Below are 18447 nucleotides of genomic sequence, written 5' to 3'. Positions count from 1 at the left end.
AAGCGGTTAAGAAAGTGAGTAAGTGTTTGATTATATGAATGTGATGTTGATTTTTGGGGAAAAAATGAGTAATCTGATACTATAAATGTCAAAGGCATGATGTTGGCATTACTTAAACCTTCTGGAACGCATGAGGATGCAAGCTTTCCTGCTGTACAGTCGATAATAAAACTTTGTCATTTGTAAAAAGAACTGAACTCCTAGGATGTAGGAAATAAAATCTCCATCATCAAAGCTTGAATTTGAACTCAGGATACAAAATTAAGCATTAAACAGATCATCCAAACACAACTGCAAATTACAAAGCCATTTTTCTCCCTGCTTGATACAAACACAATGACCACATTAGTCTTTTTTAGGCTTTTTTTTCTTGCAAATGATTTTGGGAGTAAAATTTATATGTAATTAAATTGACATTGAAAGTGCTTTGATGGTGCAGCGTTAAATTATGCTAAACCACAACCACCAGGGTTCACATCTCCAGTGGTGCTATCAACTGGTTGGCTGTCTACATACAGAGAGTACTGATTATGTCTGGAGAGGGGTTCGTAGCTGAGGCTCTGCGATGTATAAACGTCTTGTCTGGGGGTGTTAATGCTGTGCCTAGTGATTTTACAGAAACTGGACCCATCACAGATCTGACCAGGATAAAGCAATAGTAAGACATGACAATGAAATTAATATTGAGAATGATGGCATACTCTTTTAAAACAGCCTGTATGAGCTGAGTCATTTCAGTCAGCAGGCAGCAGTGTCATTGAAGCCATGCAGATGTTTTCACCATGCACTGGCTGTTTGTGTATAATGTGAATTGATTTGTGTATATTTGTGAATTTAGCTGGAGAGAGGACTACACCAAGAGTTCACAGCATAAAATACAGCAGGGGATTCAACTGAAACATGTCACATCTGATACTAATTTTAAAAAAATCTATATCCTGCCACATAGCACTAGTGGTTCTTTGTGTCACATGGGCCACAACAGTAGAATAGCTGATCTTTCAAGCCAGACAAGTGCAAGTTGCCCCCTCATATGCTGCAAGCTTTAAATGGCCCACAGTCTGCAGGTTAAGAAGACCCTCACTATAAGAATCCCAATTTTATCAACGTTACTCCTGCCGCTTTTTGAATAAATGCCTACAAACAAAAAACAAAGTATGCATGTATAATTCAGCATAAACTGCAGCAGCAGCTATGATCAAAATGCTTTTTGTTTGTTTGTTTTTGCTATTTATTGTACCTTCATTTAAAGGAAAGGCTAACAATGGCCTATAAATTTACATTTACTGCTTTCTTTGTCATAGCCTGGGGACATGATTGGAGAGAACTGGCAATAAAGCAAGAGCAAATTCACTCTAAATGGAAATGAAGAAGAGAAATATATCCAGTGTTGTCTGGTTCCTCTGTTGTAATATTAAGGGACTTTTTACTTTCTGTTGTTGCCCTTGGCTTGCTCATTAGTGGCTTTTGGTCCTGGAATGTGTGAAGTTGTTTTGAGACCATTGTAAAAAGTGCTAATACAAATAAAAATACATTTGAAATCTGAATTTGAATCAGTGTTGGCCAAGTACCATGAACACTGTACTGTGTGTCTGTGTATATACACTGATCAGCCATAACATTAAAACCACCTCCTTGTTTCTACACACATTGTCCATTTTATCAGCTCCACTTACCACATAGAAACACTTTGTAGTTCTACAATTACTGACTGTAGTCTATCTGTTTCTCTGCATGCTTTGTTAGCCCCCTTTCATGCTGTTCTTCAATGGTCAGGACCCCTAGAAAGCAGGTATTATTTAGGTGGTGGATCATTCTCAGCACTGCAGTGACACTGACATGGTGGTGGTGTGTTAGTGTGTGTTGTGCTGGTATAAGTGGATCAGACACAGCAATGCTGCTGGAGTTTTTAAATACCGTGTCCACTCACTGTCCACTCTGTTAGACACTCCTACCTAGTCGGTCCACCTTGTAGATGTAAAGTCAGAGACGATCGCTCATCTGTTGCTGCTGTTTGGGTTGGTCATCTTCTAGACCTTCATCAGTGGTCACAGTACGCTGTCACAGGACACAGTATTTAAAATCTCCAGCAGCACTGCTGTGTCTGATCCACTCATACCAGCACAACACACACTAACACACCACCACCATGTCAGTGTCACTGCAGTGCTGAGAATGATCCACCACTCAAATAATACCTGCTCTGTAGTGGTCCTGGGAGAGTCCTGACCATTGAAGAACAGCATGAAATGGGGTTAATAAAGCATGTAGAGAAACAGATAGACTACAGTCAGTCATTGTAGAACTACAAAGTGCTTCAATATGGTAGGTGGAGCTGATAAAATGGACAATGTGTGTAAAAACAAGGAGGTGGTTTTAATGTTATGGCTGATCAGTGTATAAGAACACCAATAGATTTTGGAGAGTTAAGTTCAGTCCAGAGTAGATAATTCTGCTATGATTTTTATGCCTGAGATCATATAAAAAATGTATGGGCTATACATTTAATGCTGCAGCTGCTACTAAATTACTGCCGAGAAGTGATTTTCTCTCTACAGCCACTATACATCAGTAAATGCTAAGAACTGTAGGGCTACAAGTCCTATTGACAAACGACTATTAATTCATTTAAGCCCCTAAGGTCCTTGCCTGATCGTAAAAAATGTTCAACTGAAATTTCAGACACAAGTGTTAATGCTCTCCAATCCAACAGGAAACAAAAAGCAGCAATGTCATAATGAAGTTTAAAAACATCCAAGAAAATGAATCTTTAATGCTTAAAAGAAAAAAAAGTAAGTGTGCTTCATTACATTGGATTGTGTTACCTGGTTCTACCTTACTCTGGTTTAGATTTAATGTATTATACCCAAACAGGCTAATCTCACCCCCAGAACCTGTCCTTGACACCCCCCTCTCCCCACCCACAAAACTGGCAAACCAAATACATTCACTAAAAACATTTAAATTCAGATTTTTTTATAAACTGCATTTTTTCTCTCCACTTTTGGATCTGAATCTGATTGGTGTAGACATTTGTAAGGTTAAGAGGAGCAAAAATTATTACACACTGATCAGTCTGGGTTTTGAGCCACCGCTTAATTTCGTCCAGCTTAAATGGAAAAGTGTGAAAATAAAATAAAAAAGGACATACCTGAGACTGTGGAGAGGGACGCAGCTCCTTTTTGTCATCGCGAGCGGGGAAAAGCGACTTGAGCAGCTTGGGCATCTGGGGGACGAGGGCTCTGACTGGGGAAAGATAAGAAGCAGCAAGCCCTGAAAGGCCTGTGGGGAGGTCGGGAAGGAAGCAGAGGTGGAGAGGTACATGAAGGAAAGGAGGAAGGATGAAAACAGACACAGAGAAACAAGGACAGGCGTGGTGGAGGTGGACGGGAAAAAGTGCAAAAAGTTGAAGGCAAGCGCATGTAAATGCAACATGCTCAGTAGTTGAACTAGATGGAAAAGCTATGGAATTAAAATCCAGTAGGAAGCATTTGTATTTAGGATTCAGTAAAGTAAGTGATTTATGATTTTTTAATTCAAGAAAGTGTACAGTAAAGAGAAAGTCTGGGGGCTGTAAAATTGATTAGTTTATATGTTTAGTTGCATATATATACAGTGTATCACAAAAGTGAGTACACCCCTCACATTTCTGCAAATATTTCATTATATCTTTTCATGGAACAACACTATAGACATGAAACTTGGATATAACTTAGAGTAGTCAGTGTACAGCTTGTATAGCAGTGTAGATTTACTGTCTTCTGAAAATAACTCAACACACAGCCATTAATGTCTAAATAGCTGGCAACATAAGTGAGTACACCCCACAGTGAACATGTCCAAATTGTGCCCAAATGTGTCGCTGTCCCTCCCTGGTGTCATGTGTCAAGGTCCCAGGTGTAAATGGGGAGCAGGGCTGTTAAATTTGGTGTTTTGGGTACAATTCTCTCATACTGGCCACTGGATATTCAACATGGCACCTCATGGCAAAGAACTCTCTGAGGATGTGAGAAATAGAATTGTTGCTCTCCACAAAGATGGCCTGGGCTATAAGAAGATTGCTAACACCCTGAAACTGAGCTACAGCATGGTGGCCAAGGTCATACAGCGGTTTTCCAGGACAGGTTCCACTCGGAACAGGCTTCGCCAGGGTCGACCAAAGAAGTTGAGTCCACGTGTTCGCCGTCATATCCAGAGGTTGGCTTTAAAAAATAGACACATGAGTGCTGCCAGCATTGCTGCAGAGGTTGAAGACGTGGGAGGTCAGCCTGTCAGTGCTCAGACCATACGCCGCACACTGCATCGACTCGGTCTGCATGGTCGTCATCCCAGAAGGAAACTGACGCACAAGAAAGCCCGCAAACAGTTTGCTGAAGACAAGCAGTCCAAGAACATGGATTACTGGAATGCCCTGTGGTCTGACGAGACCACGATAAACTTGTTTGGCTCAGATGGTGTCCAGCATGTGTGGCGGCGCCCTGGTGAGAAGTACCAAGACAACTGTATCTTGCCTACAGTCAAGCATGGTGGTGGTAGCATCATGGTCTTGGGCTGCATGAGTGTTGCTGGCACTGGGGAGCTGCGGTTCATTGAGGGAAACATGAATTCCAACATGTACTGTGACATTCTGAAACAGAGCATGATCCCCTCCCTTCCAAAACTGGGCCTCATGGCAGTTTTCCAACAGGATAACGACCCCAAACACAACCTCCAAGATGACAACTGCCTTGCTGAGGAAACTGAATGTAAAGGTGATGGACTAAACCCAATTGAGCACCTGTGGCGCATCCTCAAGTGGAAGGTGGAGGAGTTCAAGGTGTCTAACATCCACCAGCTCCGTGATGTCATCATGGAGGAGTGGAAGAGGATTCCAGTAGCAACCTGTGCAGCTCTGGTGAATTCCATGCCCAGGAGGGTTAAGGCAGTGCTGGATAATAATGGTGGTCACACAAAATATTGACACTTTGGGCACAATTTGGACATGTTCACTGTGGGGTGTACTCACTTATGTTGCCAGCCATTTAGACATTAATGGCTGTGTGTTGAGTTATTTTCAGAAGACAGTAAATCTACACTGCTATACAAGTTGTACACTGACTACTCTAAGTTATATCCAAGTGTTAGTTCTATAGTGTTGTCCCATGAAAAGATATAATAAAATATTTGCAGAAATGTGAGGGGTGTACTCACTTTTGTGATACACTGTATATATATAATTTTGTTTATGCATTTTCTCCCCCTTTAGCGAGTCCAACTGCCCGATTGCGTCATGCTTCCTCTCCACCAATGCCGATCCCTGCTCTGATTGATGAGAACGAAGCTAACCCACGCCCCCTCCGACACATGGGCAGCAGCCGTATGCATCTTGTCACCTACACTTTGACGAGTGCATATGCGGATCAGCACTCTTTTCCCGTCTCTGTGCAGGCACCATCAATCAGCCAGCAGAGGTCGTAATTGCATTAGTTATGAGAGAGTCCCTATCCGGCTTTTTCCCCGACTCGATACGATGTATTCGAGAACCCAGCTCTGGTGTTCCAGCGTGTGTTTTTACCGCTGTGCCACCTGAGCGGCGCATATTTATAATTTTTAGCTTAACAAATAATTAATAAAAATTACCTAAAATAAAAAAAAACTGGATTTATGCTATCGTTTCCCCAGCCAAGATATTTTAGATAGCTAATGTGGCCCTGGCCTGGATAAAGCACGGCTAAAGCAATTAAAAAATGTAAAAAGGAAAAATAAACATACAATATAATGTAACTACTCTAACTGTGAATTTGTAAATTAGTTTGGTGCTGCACTGTTGGAGTGGCAGACATCTGGATGTACAGGTGTGCATAGTTTACAGCAAGAACAATTACAGCTTTAAAGGCTAAAGTGTGAAGTCATTAAATAAATTAAAATCACCATGTACTGTGGTGGAAATTACACCACATCAGATTTCAGTACATTGCTCTTTAATTTAAAATCACCCAGGCAGATTAATATTGTGTAAATAGACTTAAGAGTAAAAAAGTAAAGGAACAGTGTATAATCAGTTTAAAACAGCACAGCGTATCAGACTATGAGAAAGAGCAGAGGCACATGGTGTGTAAGTCAAAGAAAACACTAGTGATGAAGATGACAGAACATCTAAACAGCTAGTTTACCTTGCTCTGGATCCTGGGTCTGGGTCTCGATTTGGTTCTGGCTCTGTGGTGGTGGTGTAGGCTCTCTGGTAGGGCGTGGCAGTGAGCGGCTGAACTGAGGATTGCTCAGGAAGAAATCCTGCTGACTTTCCCATCGATCCTTTACAGGGGAGTAAAGATGGATTTAGATTTAAGATTTCAGAATTCTACAAACTGAAGTGGATAACAGGAGAGACTGGACCTACCTTGTCCTGCAGGTTTGAGTTTAAAGAAAGATCTTGTCTGCTCCCAGATAACTATGAAAAAAAAAAAAAAAAATAACAATGCTAGTCACTGCAAGCATGAATCAGTGGTCTGTGGTAATAAAGACCCAAACAGTTTCTTAGTGTAATTACACTGAAATGACAAATGAATGTAAAACTGATCTCATCTCGAATGTAATCATTGTCAATAATGACACATTTGAGCTGTGTGTAGGATTAGGAGTATGATTATAATAGAAGCAGAACAATTTGCAAAGCCTTTACAGATAATCATTTACACTCTGCATTAAGAAACTTTCACAAGGCCGTTTGCTATTACATTTATAAATTTTTTGTTGACAAATGTCAATAATTGTGAGCAACAATCATTTTTCCTTGACTTCCTTTCGTCTTAGGTTCTGTAATAGATTTATTGCAATAATATATCATTAACTTTTTTACTATTAACTATGTAATACAAAACAGACATGAATTAACATGGACAGTAAATACACGCCAGATGGACAAAACTATTGGGACATCCCTTCTAATGACTGAATTCATGAAGAAATGTTCGGTTTAAAGAAGTTCTAGTGGCCGTCATAGAGCCCTGACCTCAGCCCCACTGAACAGCTTTGGAATGAACTGGAACGTCAATCTAAGCTTTCTTGACCAACATCAGTGCCCAGCCAAACAAATACTACATATTTCAAAGTCTTGTGCGAAGCCTTCTCAGAAGAGTGACTGTTGTTATAGCTAAAAAGATCACATAGAGGTCACTCTGTTTTAATAGCATTTGTTTTTAAAGTGTCCAAATACTTTTTGTTATACAGTGTATATAAAATTTATGGTTGAAATATACGGAGATTACATGACAGAACATTAACACGTGTAGCTAAGTTAAACAACAAAACTGCTACAAATAGTTAATTCTTTAAAAGCCTTGACCCCAGTAATGACATGATACATAATGTGATTTCATCAATTTAATGAGGTTACGATTTTAAAAATGTTAAATAATTACAATTAGCTTAAAATAACTGATTATATGATTATGTAATAATCGAATCATCCAGTGGTTCAGCTCTGATGGATATGTGGACTGAAATTAATTCCTGATATGATCTAGGTGTCAGGTCTAGACTCTATAATTATGCAATGAAAATAACAAACCAGTGAAAGCAAAAACAGCCAATTTTCCTTTAACTGTGACCATAATGATTTCCTATATTACACAGCTTACAGCCTACAGATGTACTTAAAGATAGCAGACTTATAAGAATGTGTTCTGATGCAAGAGAGACTGAAAAAACAAACCAACAGCCCTGTTTTCACTTGAGGCCTGAGTGTAAGAACCTGGGTTAAATCTCGTTGATATGAGCAGTAACTGGGTGCTTACTCTGTGCACACTGGGGGAGCTGAGGCTCCGTCTGTTTCCTTTTCCTTTGCCTGCCAAGTGCTCCTTTACTGCCACCTCCTAAAAACAAACATGGAAAAGTACAACACCCTTATGATACCACTCAGGATATATAGCAAAAAAACTGTTAACCCTTTAATGGTCTCACCAAGAAAAAAAATGTTTAAAAAATTATTTATTTGCATTTCTTAGCTTCTTGGGACGATACCAACAACAAACAATTCATATTTTCTACTAGTGCAGACTGTATTTTTACTGAGTCTCCAGCAAACAGTTGAGATGATCACAAAAATGATACAACTTCCATGAATTATTTTTCAGTTGCTAGCTTTAAATTGACATATAGGTTAGAAAAAGTGTTTTGCGCCCAGGTGGCGCAGTGGGATATTCTGCTAGCACACCAGAGCCGAGATTTTGAAGTCCTTAGTTCGAACTTCTTCAAACGCTGTGTAAAGACCCTGATTAGCAGATAGAGGCGCCTGTGCAAAGTGCATGGGTAAAAAAGAAGGGGTCCACTAAGACTGCGCACAGGTCAGAGGAGGCGTGAGCAGCAACGTACTCTCCTCGAATGCAGTCAGGGACCCCCAGCAGCGGAGGACAAATTGACTATGTTAAATCGGTAGAAAAATGGGAGAAACTGCATAAATAAGAGAAAAAGTGTTTTTTTAAACCATCTACCAATATTTTTGAGCTCAACACACGTCAACCAAGGAGTAGATACGTTTCAAACAAGATTATTTAAATAGAGCTTATTTTTACCCAAGTTCTTAGACTCAAAGTAAGCTCAACCCAATGGCTGAGCAGACCATTAAAGGGTTACTTTTTAAAAAGATTTATTTTACAATAACTCATTAAAACTAGTTCTTGCCTGTCTCAGACGGTCCAGAGTTAATATGTTCTCCACTGCCAGGACACTGCGTAGATATTTCTCTATGACTGCCTCGTTGTCTGATGACTTGGGGTTTTCTGTACTGGCAGCCATGCAGGCCAGCATCTCTCTGTCCTCTGAGCTCTGACCATCCTGTTGGACAATTACATTACTTACAACACATCCTCTACAATGCTGTCCATCACTAGTTATATTACAAGTACCATTTTGTAAACCCAGTGCTAATTTGTCATTATACTATTAAGACTGTCCTAATAGCAGCAAGAAAATGACTAAAATCACAGCAGAATGGCTTCATTTTTACACGCTTACCCCTGGGATATTGGACACAACCTCAAAGGTCACTCCACAGCCAGGGACAGTGCTACGAGTGGACATTCTTCTAAGAAAGTTCTGGGCAAAACCCTGAAATTCCATTGACAAACACGGCAAAGCATGTATTAGGATAAGTCACACAATTTCCTTCACATAAAGTAATAAACGTTCACAATAAAAAACAGTGTTTTGTTTAATTAAAAGAAATCAGAAATCCTGCTCACCTGTCGGCCAGCGAGATTGACACAGATGCGCTTACGCAGGACGAGCTGCATCTCTGCTGGGTGGCTGAGCTGCACCACAGTCCGTATAGTCAGGTAAACCCTCTGGTCTGGTGCGCCTCCTCGACTCAGCTGTGGACAATCATGAACTGTAGAGTCCCAGGAGGCCTCTGCCTTCACCTGTGGAAAAAAAGCAGTCAAATCCAGTTCAACAATGTTAAAACTTTCTGTTTTAACAGTGAAATTTTTAAATGTGTTTGGGATGATACACTTGCCTCGCCATCATAGTGTTTAACAATCTGCAGGTCAAAGAAGTCGTCCTCATCCTCTCCGCTTAGTGTGGCATCCCAGCCTCCAGCTTCTGGAGTCTCCAAAGACTGTGTCTCTTGGGAGCTAAAATCATCGGCTAAATGACATACAAAAGTGAGCACCGCACTTTTAAAAAGGCCCAATAGTGGTTTGGAAAATTTTACACACAACAGTGAACATACCACTCAGGTCGAGAAAGAGGACGGGAATGTGAGTTTCCATCCCAGGAACAGGTACCCTGCCAAGAAAGATGCATTAACACGGTTCCTCAAAGTTAAAGTTAGCATTAAGATACAAAAATAGACCTTAGAATTTAGGTTTTTTAGAAAATGTGTTACTAAATACCTCTAAAGGTTATGGGATTGCATTCTCTTAAAAAAGTTTTGCATTCTTAAAACATCACATTCTTAAATGTGCAAAATACATATTTGTCAGACAACAGGCACATGAAGGGCCTAACAACAATGCCCATGTTAGAGCTATTGTTCCAGGTCTCTGCTGAGTTTATTCAGTGTTTTTTTTTTTTTTATAACTCACTGTAACTGAAGGTAAATAATATTGCAAGACGACACTACAGCTACACTACACACTTATTTCAGGTAAAGTTAAGATCACGCTGGCTCAGTGGGTAGCACTGTCACCTCACAGCAAGAAGGTCCTGGGTTCGATCCCCACGTGAGGCGGTCAGGGTCCTATCTGTGTGGAGTTTGCATGTTCTCCCCGTGTCTGCATGGGTTTACTTCGGGAACTACGGTTACCTCCCACAGTCCAAAGTCGTGCAAGTGAGGTGACTTGAAGATACAAAATTGTTCACGACTGTGTTTGAGATTAAAACTTGTGAACTTATGAATCTTGTGTAACGAGGAACTACCTGTCCTCTCATGAATGTAACCAAAGTGTGTAAAACATGACGTTAAAATTTGAATAAATAAGTTCTGTTTTGACATAAAGTGTGGTACACGCAATTCTCTATTACTGGAGTAAAAGTCAAATGCAGTGATATTGATCATGATGATCCAAATTTTTGCAGGGGAATGCATTTTGCGTGAGAGAACATAAAACGTTTGCAAGGGAGTGTATTTCTGATGATGGAATATAAAACATGTGAGGGAACGCATTGTCTTCATTTTAACCACAGCCCCCTTAGGGGCTTCAAAATTACAAAATGCAAGTTTAACACATTACAATCAAATAACTGCAACTCCAGAATACATTACAAATAAAACGATTAATAATTATTACAAATCATGTTATGTATTAAGAACAATTGTGCCAATAATGACTTACCACTCTGCAGGAGCTCCTGGTATTCCACTGCCAGCAGAGGGCACCATCACTGCATTTCTCTCCTCAGTAAGAGTCAGGCGGCACTCGAGCAGCTGAGCTTCTCGCTCCATGTCATCCTCTGATTTATCTGCTCACACATGCACAAGATGAGACCTTAGAATGATTCATTGCTATAATCTAACACAGCCTGAGACATGACACAGAATTCTCAGATAGTTTTGGTTAAAAAAAGAACTTAAACTAAACTAGAAGAACTAAAAGAGAAAAACAAAAAATACAATATAAATAATGCATAAAAGACTAGACGATATGAAATTCAGTGATGCTATAAGCTTATCAGCTAACAGTTAAGCGCCAACCATTGACAGTCATCAGATAAAAGAAACTGACAAAATGTGAATACCGATTAGAAATCTGCATTTTAAAAGTATGTGAAAACACCCAGTACATTGTATATGCTAAAATTAATAGTAAGCAAGCCACAGCACGTAGGGTTATGATTTTACGTGTGGTACACACAGGTTTACTTCAGAAATGTTAAAATTAATCTTCTAGAACAGTGTGATTGGATGGCGGAAGCCCTGAGATGGATTGGTGCCCTGTCTAGACTATTACTGCTTTGCACCCAGCCACGACCCTGACTAGAATAAAGTGGATGATAAAAATAAAATAAAAATAAAAACCACACGCTTAAATCTACAGACACTGAGCTGTTTTGATAAAGACTGACTGTATTGTGCGGACATTAAAAAGCCTACTTATTTTTTGCTTAATTGATTTCTGAAAGCTAGGCACTCAGTACCCGTTTTGCAGACCAGGCTCTGGAGATGCTCGTCCAAGTATTGCTGCCTTTTAGTAAGAGCAGACAGCCACTGGTGCCGCAGACGCTCCAGGTCTCGTTCCTGTAATGGGCCGATAACAAGTTAACTTTTGCAACACTGAAGGAAGAACGTTCACTATAAAATGTCAAGGTTTATTGTGACAATATGGCAAAAACCATGATAACTGTCCAAACCTGATAACTGTCCATTTCATCCCCTTCCAGCTAAAACACAGAACAAAGCAACAATTATGCCAACCGCATGGAACAACGTGGACAATTGGAATCTATTTGTATGAAAGGGTTCAGTAAGAATGTCACTGTAAATAAATTTAAACTATTCCACCTGCTGCATGTCGTTGCCTTTAGCTGGACGAGACTGTCTGATCTCCACGCAGCCGATGGACACTCCTAAAATGATCTCAGCTATTAGTGGCATAGTGCCGGAGTCTTGCACTGAACGTACGTCCACCTGCACTCGCCGAGACTGACCCTGCAACACACATGAACGATTTAATTGATTCACACAATATGATGTATGCACTTTTTAAAACATGCAAAAGCTAATTGTAATTACTAGATAAACTGATTAAAAGAACCACTGTGGTCTTAAGACAAAATGGAGCGCCATCTTAATATGGAAAGATGAAAATATGATCTTAAATTATTATAATATATAAAACAGCCACTTCAAACTAAAGTTTTGTAGGTAACCACCAGTTTGAAATAAAATTAAAAAAGCACTAATAATAAAAAAATGCAAAAAACAGTTGATACACAGCAAGCAGCTAAATCTCTGCAATTAATTTGTAGAAAAAAAAAAAAAAAAAAACACCTACCCTTTCCGAAACCAGCCCAAAACCAATTCAGGGTAAAGACTTGCTAAATGTATATTTGAACCATGTGTGAAAGTGACTAAATAAATAGCAAGAAAGGTCTGCACTCAGTTTTAAACACTTACCATTGACCATGATGATGTGCTTACTGATTAAGCAAGACCCTTGAGCAAGGCTGTTGAGCAATGCCCTTAAAGCTAAATTGCTTGGATTGTAACCAATCACAATAGTAAGTCGCTTGCCCTAAACATAAATGATAGTGCTATGCTATGCTACTAGCAGCTTTCAAGTCTTGCTCTTTCTCTCTTGATGTTGTGTACACAAGGTATATTCTGAAACATTTAGTGGTATTAAATTTAACTTGAGACTTTTATAGTAATGTAATGTAGAAATGTATAGTAAAACTGTAGCTAGCCAACATACTCAGTAGCAAAAGGCTAAGGCTGTGTACAATAGTGCACTACATAGTGAACAGCTCCTGAAAACAGTGTCAGGAGTGCACCAATGTAATGCAATTGTATGTGGTTAAGAACAGAACAAAAAAAGTTGGATGGTGTAAATTCTAGCATTCTGTTTACTCACTGTTATTAAATAGCAGGGGAAATTAAGGGCTTTCAAAAAAATATTTTTAGACAAAAAAATTCAAATATATTCAAATAAGTTCTTATTATATGAGGACCATTTTAATGGTTTAATACTAGGAGTTTTGATTATTACATTTCAGCTGTATTTCAAGACACATTTATATTATTTCCTTTTTACCTGTCTTAGCTGAAAGATGCCTCCTGTGCGAACATCTCCCGCTGGCACCACCTCCACAGGCATGTACTCTCCATTTTCATTTAGCTCCAGAATCTGCACCCACAACTCTAGTTTTCGTGTCACCTCGCTCCACCTGGACAGAGGGTGAAATGAGGACACGCTCTGACTTATTCAGGTTGCACTGTGTATTATTCTTAAAGCTGCTGCACAAATTGACTTGAATGAAATAATAGTTGTGTAAGTGTGAATAGTGTAAGTGTATTTCTGTTTTTCATTGTACTGTACAGAATGCGTTAATCTGTTCTGTATTATGCCTTTAACAAAAGCGAATACAAAACCCATGGCACTGAGCCAGCAGAGCTAAATAATATAACGGGCAGGACTGCTACAGTGTAAACGTATCCAGGACCTCCCGCCCCGGTGTGGGCGGTGTGTGCACTGTGTGTTATGGTAGAATGTGTACTCAGGAGAGAAGAGGGAAGTGGTTTCCTTTGTTGCTTACCTGTCGCGCAGCGTGCGAGTCTTGGCCTGAATAATACTGAGGTCCCACAGGGCAGGGTTCCTGCCTGGATCAGCTTGTCTGTGGCCGTACACTTCAATAGCCAGCGCACCGTCAGTTAAATACTCGATGAAATCCTCGCTTACAGCAACTGGCAACTCCTACCACACAGAGCAAAAAAAAAACAAATAAATGACCTTTTATAAGGTGGAAAACGAAGCTCCACTGATTCCACTTATGCTATGGTGAAGTCACAAAGCAAGCCAAATTAATTAGAATTAATTAGAAATGAATACACATTTGCCCAGAACCAGAACTGGAGCATATGCACCCCAGACCAAGATGCAAGCTTGAATTAATGGATCCACTTTAAAATAGATCAGATACTAATTTACGGTTCAAACAAGGTCGGTTTCATGCTTCATTGCTAGAACTAAACATTAATACTTTATGAATAAATACCTACTGATAACATAAATTTTGTTTGTAATTGCACTGAAAATGACATTCTAATTATGAAAAAAATATTTTTCCCCCCAATCTAGTGGTACTGATCAAGGAGGGATGTACCTAACACATGCCCCTTCCAATATGTCTGTAGTAGCCAATCAATCGCTTCTTTTCACCTGCACAGGGATCAATATCACGTACAGAGAGTCACACACTGATCTCCATTATTTCCCACCTCAGTGCAAGCACCATCCATCAGCCAGCAGAGGTCGGAGTTGCAGCAGCAATGAGGAGTCCCTTCAGCCTGCCCACCCTCAGACAGAGCCAATCATATCAGTGTAGGTATCTGACCGGCTTAAAGAGCTGAGATCCATCTTTAGAGCTAGAGATCTTAGCAGTGGTGAGCTAATGTGTTAGACCACGGCAACTGAATTACTAACTTGAAATTTTAATATAAATTCTCGAAGCCAGGAGCAAACTCTGTAATATGCTACACAAAGGTGAATAAGTAACACTAGCCACAGCTTATTAAAGAAGCCATAGCAATCCCTTGCTTCCCATGCTGCAGCATGACTCCAGCGTTCATGTTTCAACATGATTCAAACCATTATTTAACCAAACACTTTTTTCATGCCAGATGTTTCATGATGTTTTTGAAGAGAAGGCTAATTAACCGAGTTAGTGAGTCATTCTCACCTTACAGCTGTCAAACACCACCATACAGTGAGGATCCTTGCTGCTTGGAGAGGAGGCAGATGGGTCCACCTCTGGAGCCACAATGATGGGTTCAGCCTGGTCCCAGAAAGAGTACTGGCAGAAGACAAAATTTGACAGATACTGGGGAAGTCCAGTAGCCTGCAGGATCTTAATCTATTTAAGAGACAGAAATGATAGGAAATTTTTATTAACTGAAAAAAAATATGAAAGACACTTGTATTGTTTTGTAGTTTGTTAATAAAAGCAAGGTTTCAATTTGATGAATGCAACACACTCAAAAAAAGTTGGGACGGGGTAAAATAAGGGTTAAAACGTTTGAACCATTTAACAATAAGCAGGTGAATTGGTAACAGGTGAGGGTATCGTAATATAAAAGGGTATTCATCAAAGACTCTGTCTATGCACATAAATGGGTCATTCTGTGCCAGTCATCGTAAGTGAATTGTCAATCAGTTTAAAAAGACATTTTCAGTGCAAGACTGCAAAACTTTAGATCTTTCAACATCTATAAATAATATTGTGAAAGATTTAGGGAATCCACACAAATCTCAGATCATTTAGGGCAAGGCCAGAAGACACTGTTAAATTAATTGCTCATTGAGGTCTTATACAGCATTGCATAAGAAACTGACATTCTACTCATTCAACTCGGCTCTCAATCGCTATGTATGAACTACCCAACGACTCCACCCGACTGGCTCGCCGAGCGCTCGGCGACCGGAACGAGTTTTCTAGCATGTCAGATATCTGATCCGAGTTGTGCGACTGACAGTGAGTGCTATGTCGAACAGCCAATGAGGACGCAGGATACGGTGTGAGGGGAAACACAGGAGAGGAGTGTAAACAGGTGGGACTGGGATAATATAGTTTATATCAGAAAACACCGGCACACACACACGTTTTACAGTATTTCTGACCTGATCGTTCTCTACAAAACATCATTGCAAAAATATTTATTAACCTCCAACTTAAAGAACAATCCCCGCTGCTCGTGTTGCCAAATCCACTCAGATTCATTTATTTTTTCTCTATGATTTTACGCTGCACATCAGAGCACAAACACTTTGATCGCTCGCTACTTGTTGACGTGCATTTTTGGACGTGGTATCATTAAACCCCTCGTCACTTCTCATGTGTGTTTTTGTAAAAAAAAAAAAAAAAAAACATAGTTTGGGAGACCAGAGAAGCTCGCCTGTGATTCCAGTTGATGATAAATCGTGTAGTATGAAACCCCCCTATCACCGATCAGTCGTGTAGTGTGAAATATACACCGACTGAAAGACTCCAGAGTGCAAAAGATTCAGTCGTGTAGTGTGAACTGTACAGCGACCCGACAAATCAAAAAGTCGTGTAGTGTGAACTTGGCATAAGGTGCACTACTAAAAATCGTTGTCACTTAACACAAACCGCCACTGCATCTCAAAGTGCAAGAGAAAGCCAAACATCAGTTTCATTACAGAGTTCCCAGATAAACTAAAACACAGTGCAAACATTATGTTCAGATGAGTCCATATATCAGCTTGTTTTAGTAAAAAAACAAATGTCGAGTTCTGTGTAAAAAGATAATTCAGTCATCAGCAAAAGCTGTCATTATATCACAAACAATTAAGAAGTGTAATTAATTGAAAAGATGATGCAACACAGTGGTAAGTGGTAACCAGCTTCTTTGAGTGTATTGAAGGCATTAAATTCAGCAGGTTTATATTTACAAAATACAACATCAGTAAAAACATTTGAATGTTTTCATTTGAAAAATAACCCAATACATATCTGATGTACCAAGTTAGCTTTCTTATTTTTGCACTGAATCATCATTCTTTCTATTTTGCAACATATAATTTCAAGTAGAATTATAAATAAAACATTTACAAGTCATCATAAATCTTTCCCAAAAAATGTGAAATCATTTGCATACTAATGTAGATGTGCAGTTTGTACAATGCTTAGTAGTTAGAGAGCTAAATAAAGCAATAAGCCACGAGAGGCCGTACGTTACTGTGATTTTAGCACGGGGATGACGTTTTTGGCACGACGCGAAGCGGAGTGCCTAAAACTTCTTTCCCCGTGCTAAAATCTTAACAGTAATGCACGGTCTCGAGTGGCTTATTGCTTTTATAAAACGGCGGTCAACAAAAAATATAATAAATACAACAATGTTTAATTCATAAATGTATTTATTGTGTATAAACTTACAATAAAGCATTCTTCCGCGACGCAAAATAGTTCGATTAACAGTGTTGCTAGGCAACATGAGGGCGAAAATAACATTAACTTTTTCGATTCAGTGGCGTATTAATATGGAATGATGTGAGGTGGTCCTAGGTGTGAGTTTATCGGGGATTTTACAACGGCTTCGAACGCGGCTCAGCCAATCAGATTTTAGGACCGGAACTATCCGTTTTATAATGAAATGTAAAGCAAGTTTAAATGCAAAGAAGGAAATTTGGCTGATTGACGATTATTGGGTTAGGGTTAGGGCTGTGCACACAGAAAATCATTAATGATTCTACCACTTACCATACAGACAAGTTTGCGCTCATGCATATCCCCCTCAGGGCTGCTGTCATTGTCATCTCCTCCAGCCATGCCGTCCTCAAATCCTCCAGAAACACGCACAACCTCCACATGCAGCCGTCCTGCCACCTATCACCAATGTACATAAACATACAAAAAGCACCAATAAAGTGATCGATTTACACTAGCCTATTTTAAAAACGTTTCCATTTGAATGGGGTTAACTTATCACATCCTGTACAATCATACCTCGCCTTTCTGATTGATAATGGGCACAGCATACTGCAGTTTTACATCATAGAACAGACAGGAGAGGAAGACATTAGCCACTCCAATCAGACTGTGGTTGACTTGCTCATCAAAGAAAGGATCCGCCCTCTTAAAGTATGAGCACATCACCTGTGAGGTACAAAAGAGGAATATTTACCAATGAATCAGCTCAATAAAGGTTATATCCAACCAGATGTCAGTAGGGTTTAAAACTCACTGGGTTATCCTCATCATAGTCCTTCCATTCCTGATAGAGCTCCCTCATGTCTACCAGTCTATTTTCCATCTTCTCCAGTGCCCAGATCTGCTTGCCTTTGCCCTTTCGTCTCACCTGTATCGCAGGTTCACTCAGCACGGCATCACGCTTCATAAACACAAACAACCAAGATATTGTACTACAGGAGTGCTGAATGTAGGTATTTACACTCAAGAGCAACTTTATTGAAACAGGTAATTATTTCCACAATGATCCAGTCAGCCAATCAAGTGTCAGCCTGACAAAGCATATAATGATACAGATACAGGTCAAGGTTAGGTCAGGTTATTATTTACATCATCTGCTGGGATTTTTATACAAATTTACACAGTGAGCGGCAGTTCCGAGTCAGAGTAAAATGGTCTGACTTGCTTGAGCTTACATAACGCAAACAATTGCTTTTTACAATCATGGTGAGCAGAAAAGCCCATAAACACACATGACATGTTACAGTTGGGCAGGCTACAGCAGTGTACAACCACAAGCTTGTTAAACATACTTTCGTAAAATTT

The 18447-nt window shown here is 39.7% G+C and overlaps 1 protein-coding gene across 1 annotated transcript in view; it reads right to left on the bottom strand.

The window, feature by feature from the left end:
- Positions 1-18447, bottom strand: part of kif13ba (kinesin family member 13Ba) — a 71569-nt gene that overhangs the window by 8019 nt on the left and 45103 nt on the right. Inside the window, exons 19-37 of the mRNA XM_063008062.1 lie at positions 17897-18043; positions 17659-17808; positions 17413-17538; positions 14875-15048; positions 13732-13889; positions 13230-13362; positions 11978-12124; positions 11827-11856; positions 11614-11713; positions 10812-10938; positions 9707-9762; positions 9491-9621; positions 9219-9395; positions 8992-9084; positions 8659-8811; positions 7773-7850; positions 6377-6427; positions 6153-6291; positions 3152-3282 (exon numbers count right to left, since the gene is read on the bottom strand). Coding sequence (XP_062864132.1) covers positions 3152-3282; positions 6153-6291; positions 6377-6427; positions 7773-7850; positions 8659-8811; positions 8992-9084; positions 9219-9395; positions 9491-9621; positions 9707-9762; positions 10812-10938; positions 11614-11713; positions 11827-11856; positions 11978-12124; positions 13230-13362; positions 13732-13889; positions 14875-15048; positions 17413-17538; positions 17659-17808; positions 17897-18043 — 2301 coding nt within the window. The remainder of the gene's footprint in view (positions 1-3151; positions 3283-6152; positions 6292-6376; positions 6428-7772; positions 7851-8658; positions 8812-8991; positions 9085-9218; positions 9396-9490; positions 9622-9706; positions 9763-10811; positions 10939-11613; positions 11714-11826; positions 11857-11977; positions 12125-13229; positions 13363-13731; positions 13890-14874; positions 15049-17412; positions 17539-17658; positions 17809-17896; positions 18044-18447) is intronic.

This window comes from Trichomycterus rosablanca, chromosome 13 (assembly GCF_030014385.1).
Source record: "Trichomycterus rosablanca isolate fTriRos1 chromosome 13, fTriRos1.hap1, whole genome shotgun sequence".
NCBI lineage: Eukaryota > Metazoa > Chordata > Actinopteri > Siluriformes > Trichomycteridae > Trichomycterus > Trichomycterus rosablanca.
Note: the sequence above shows the minus strand (reverse complement) of the source record. Positions and strands in the feature narration are given on the sequence as shown.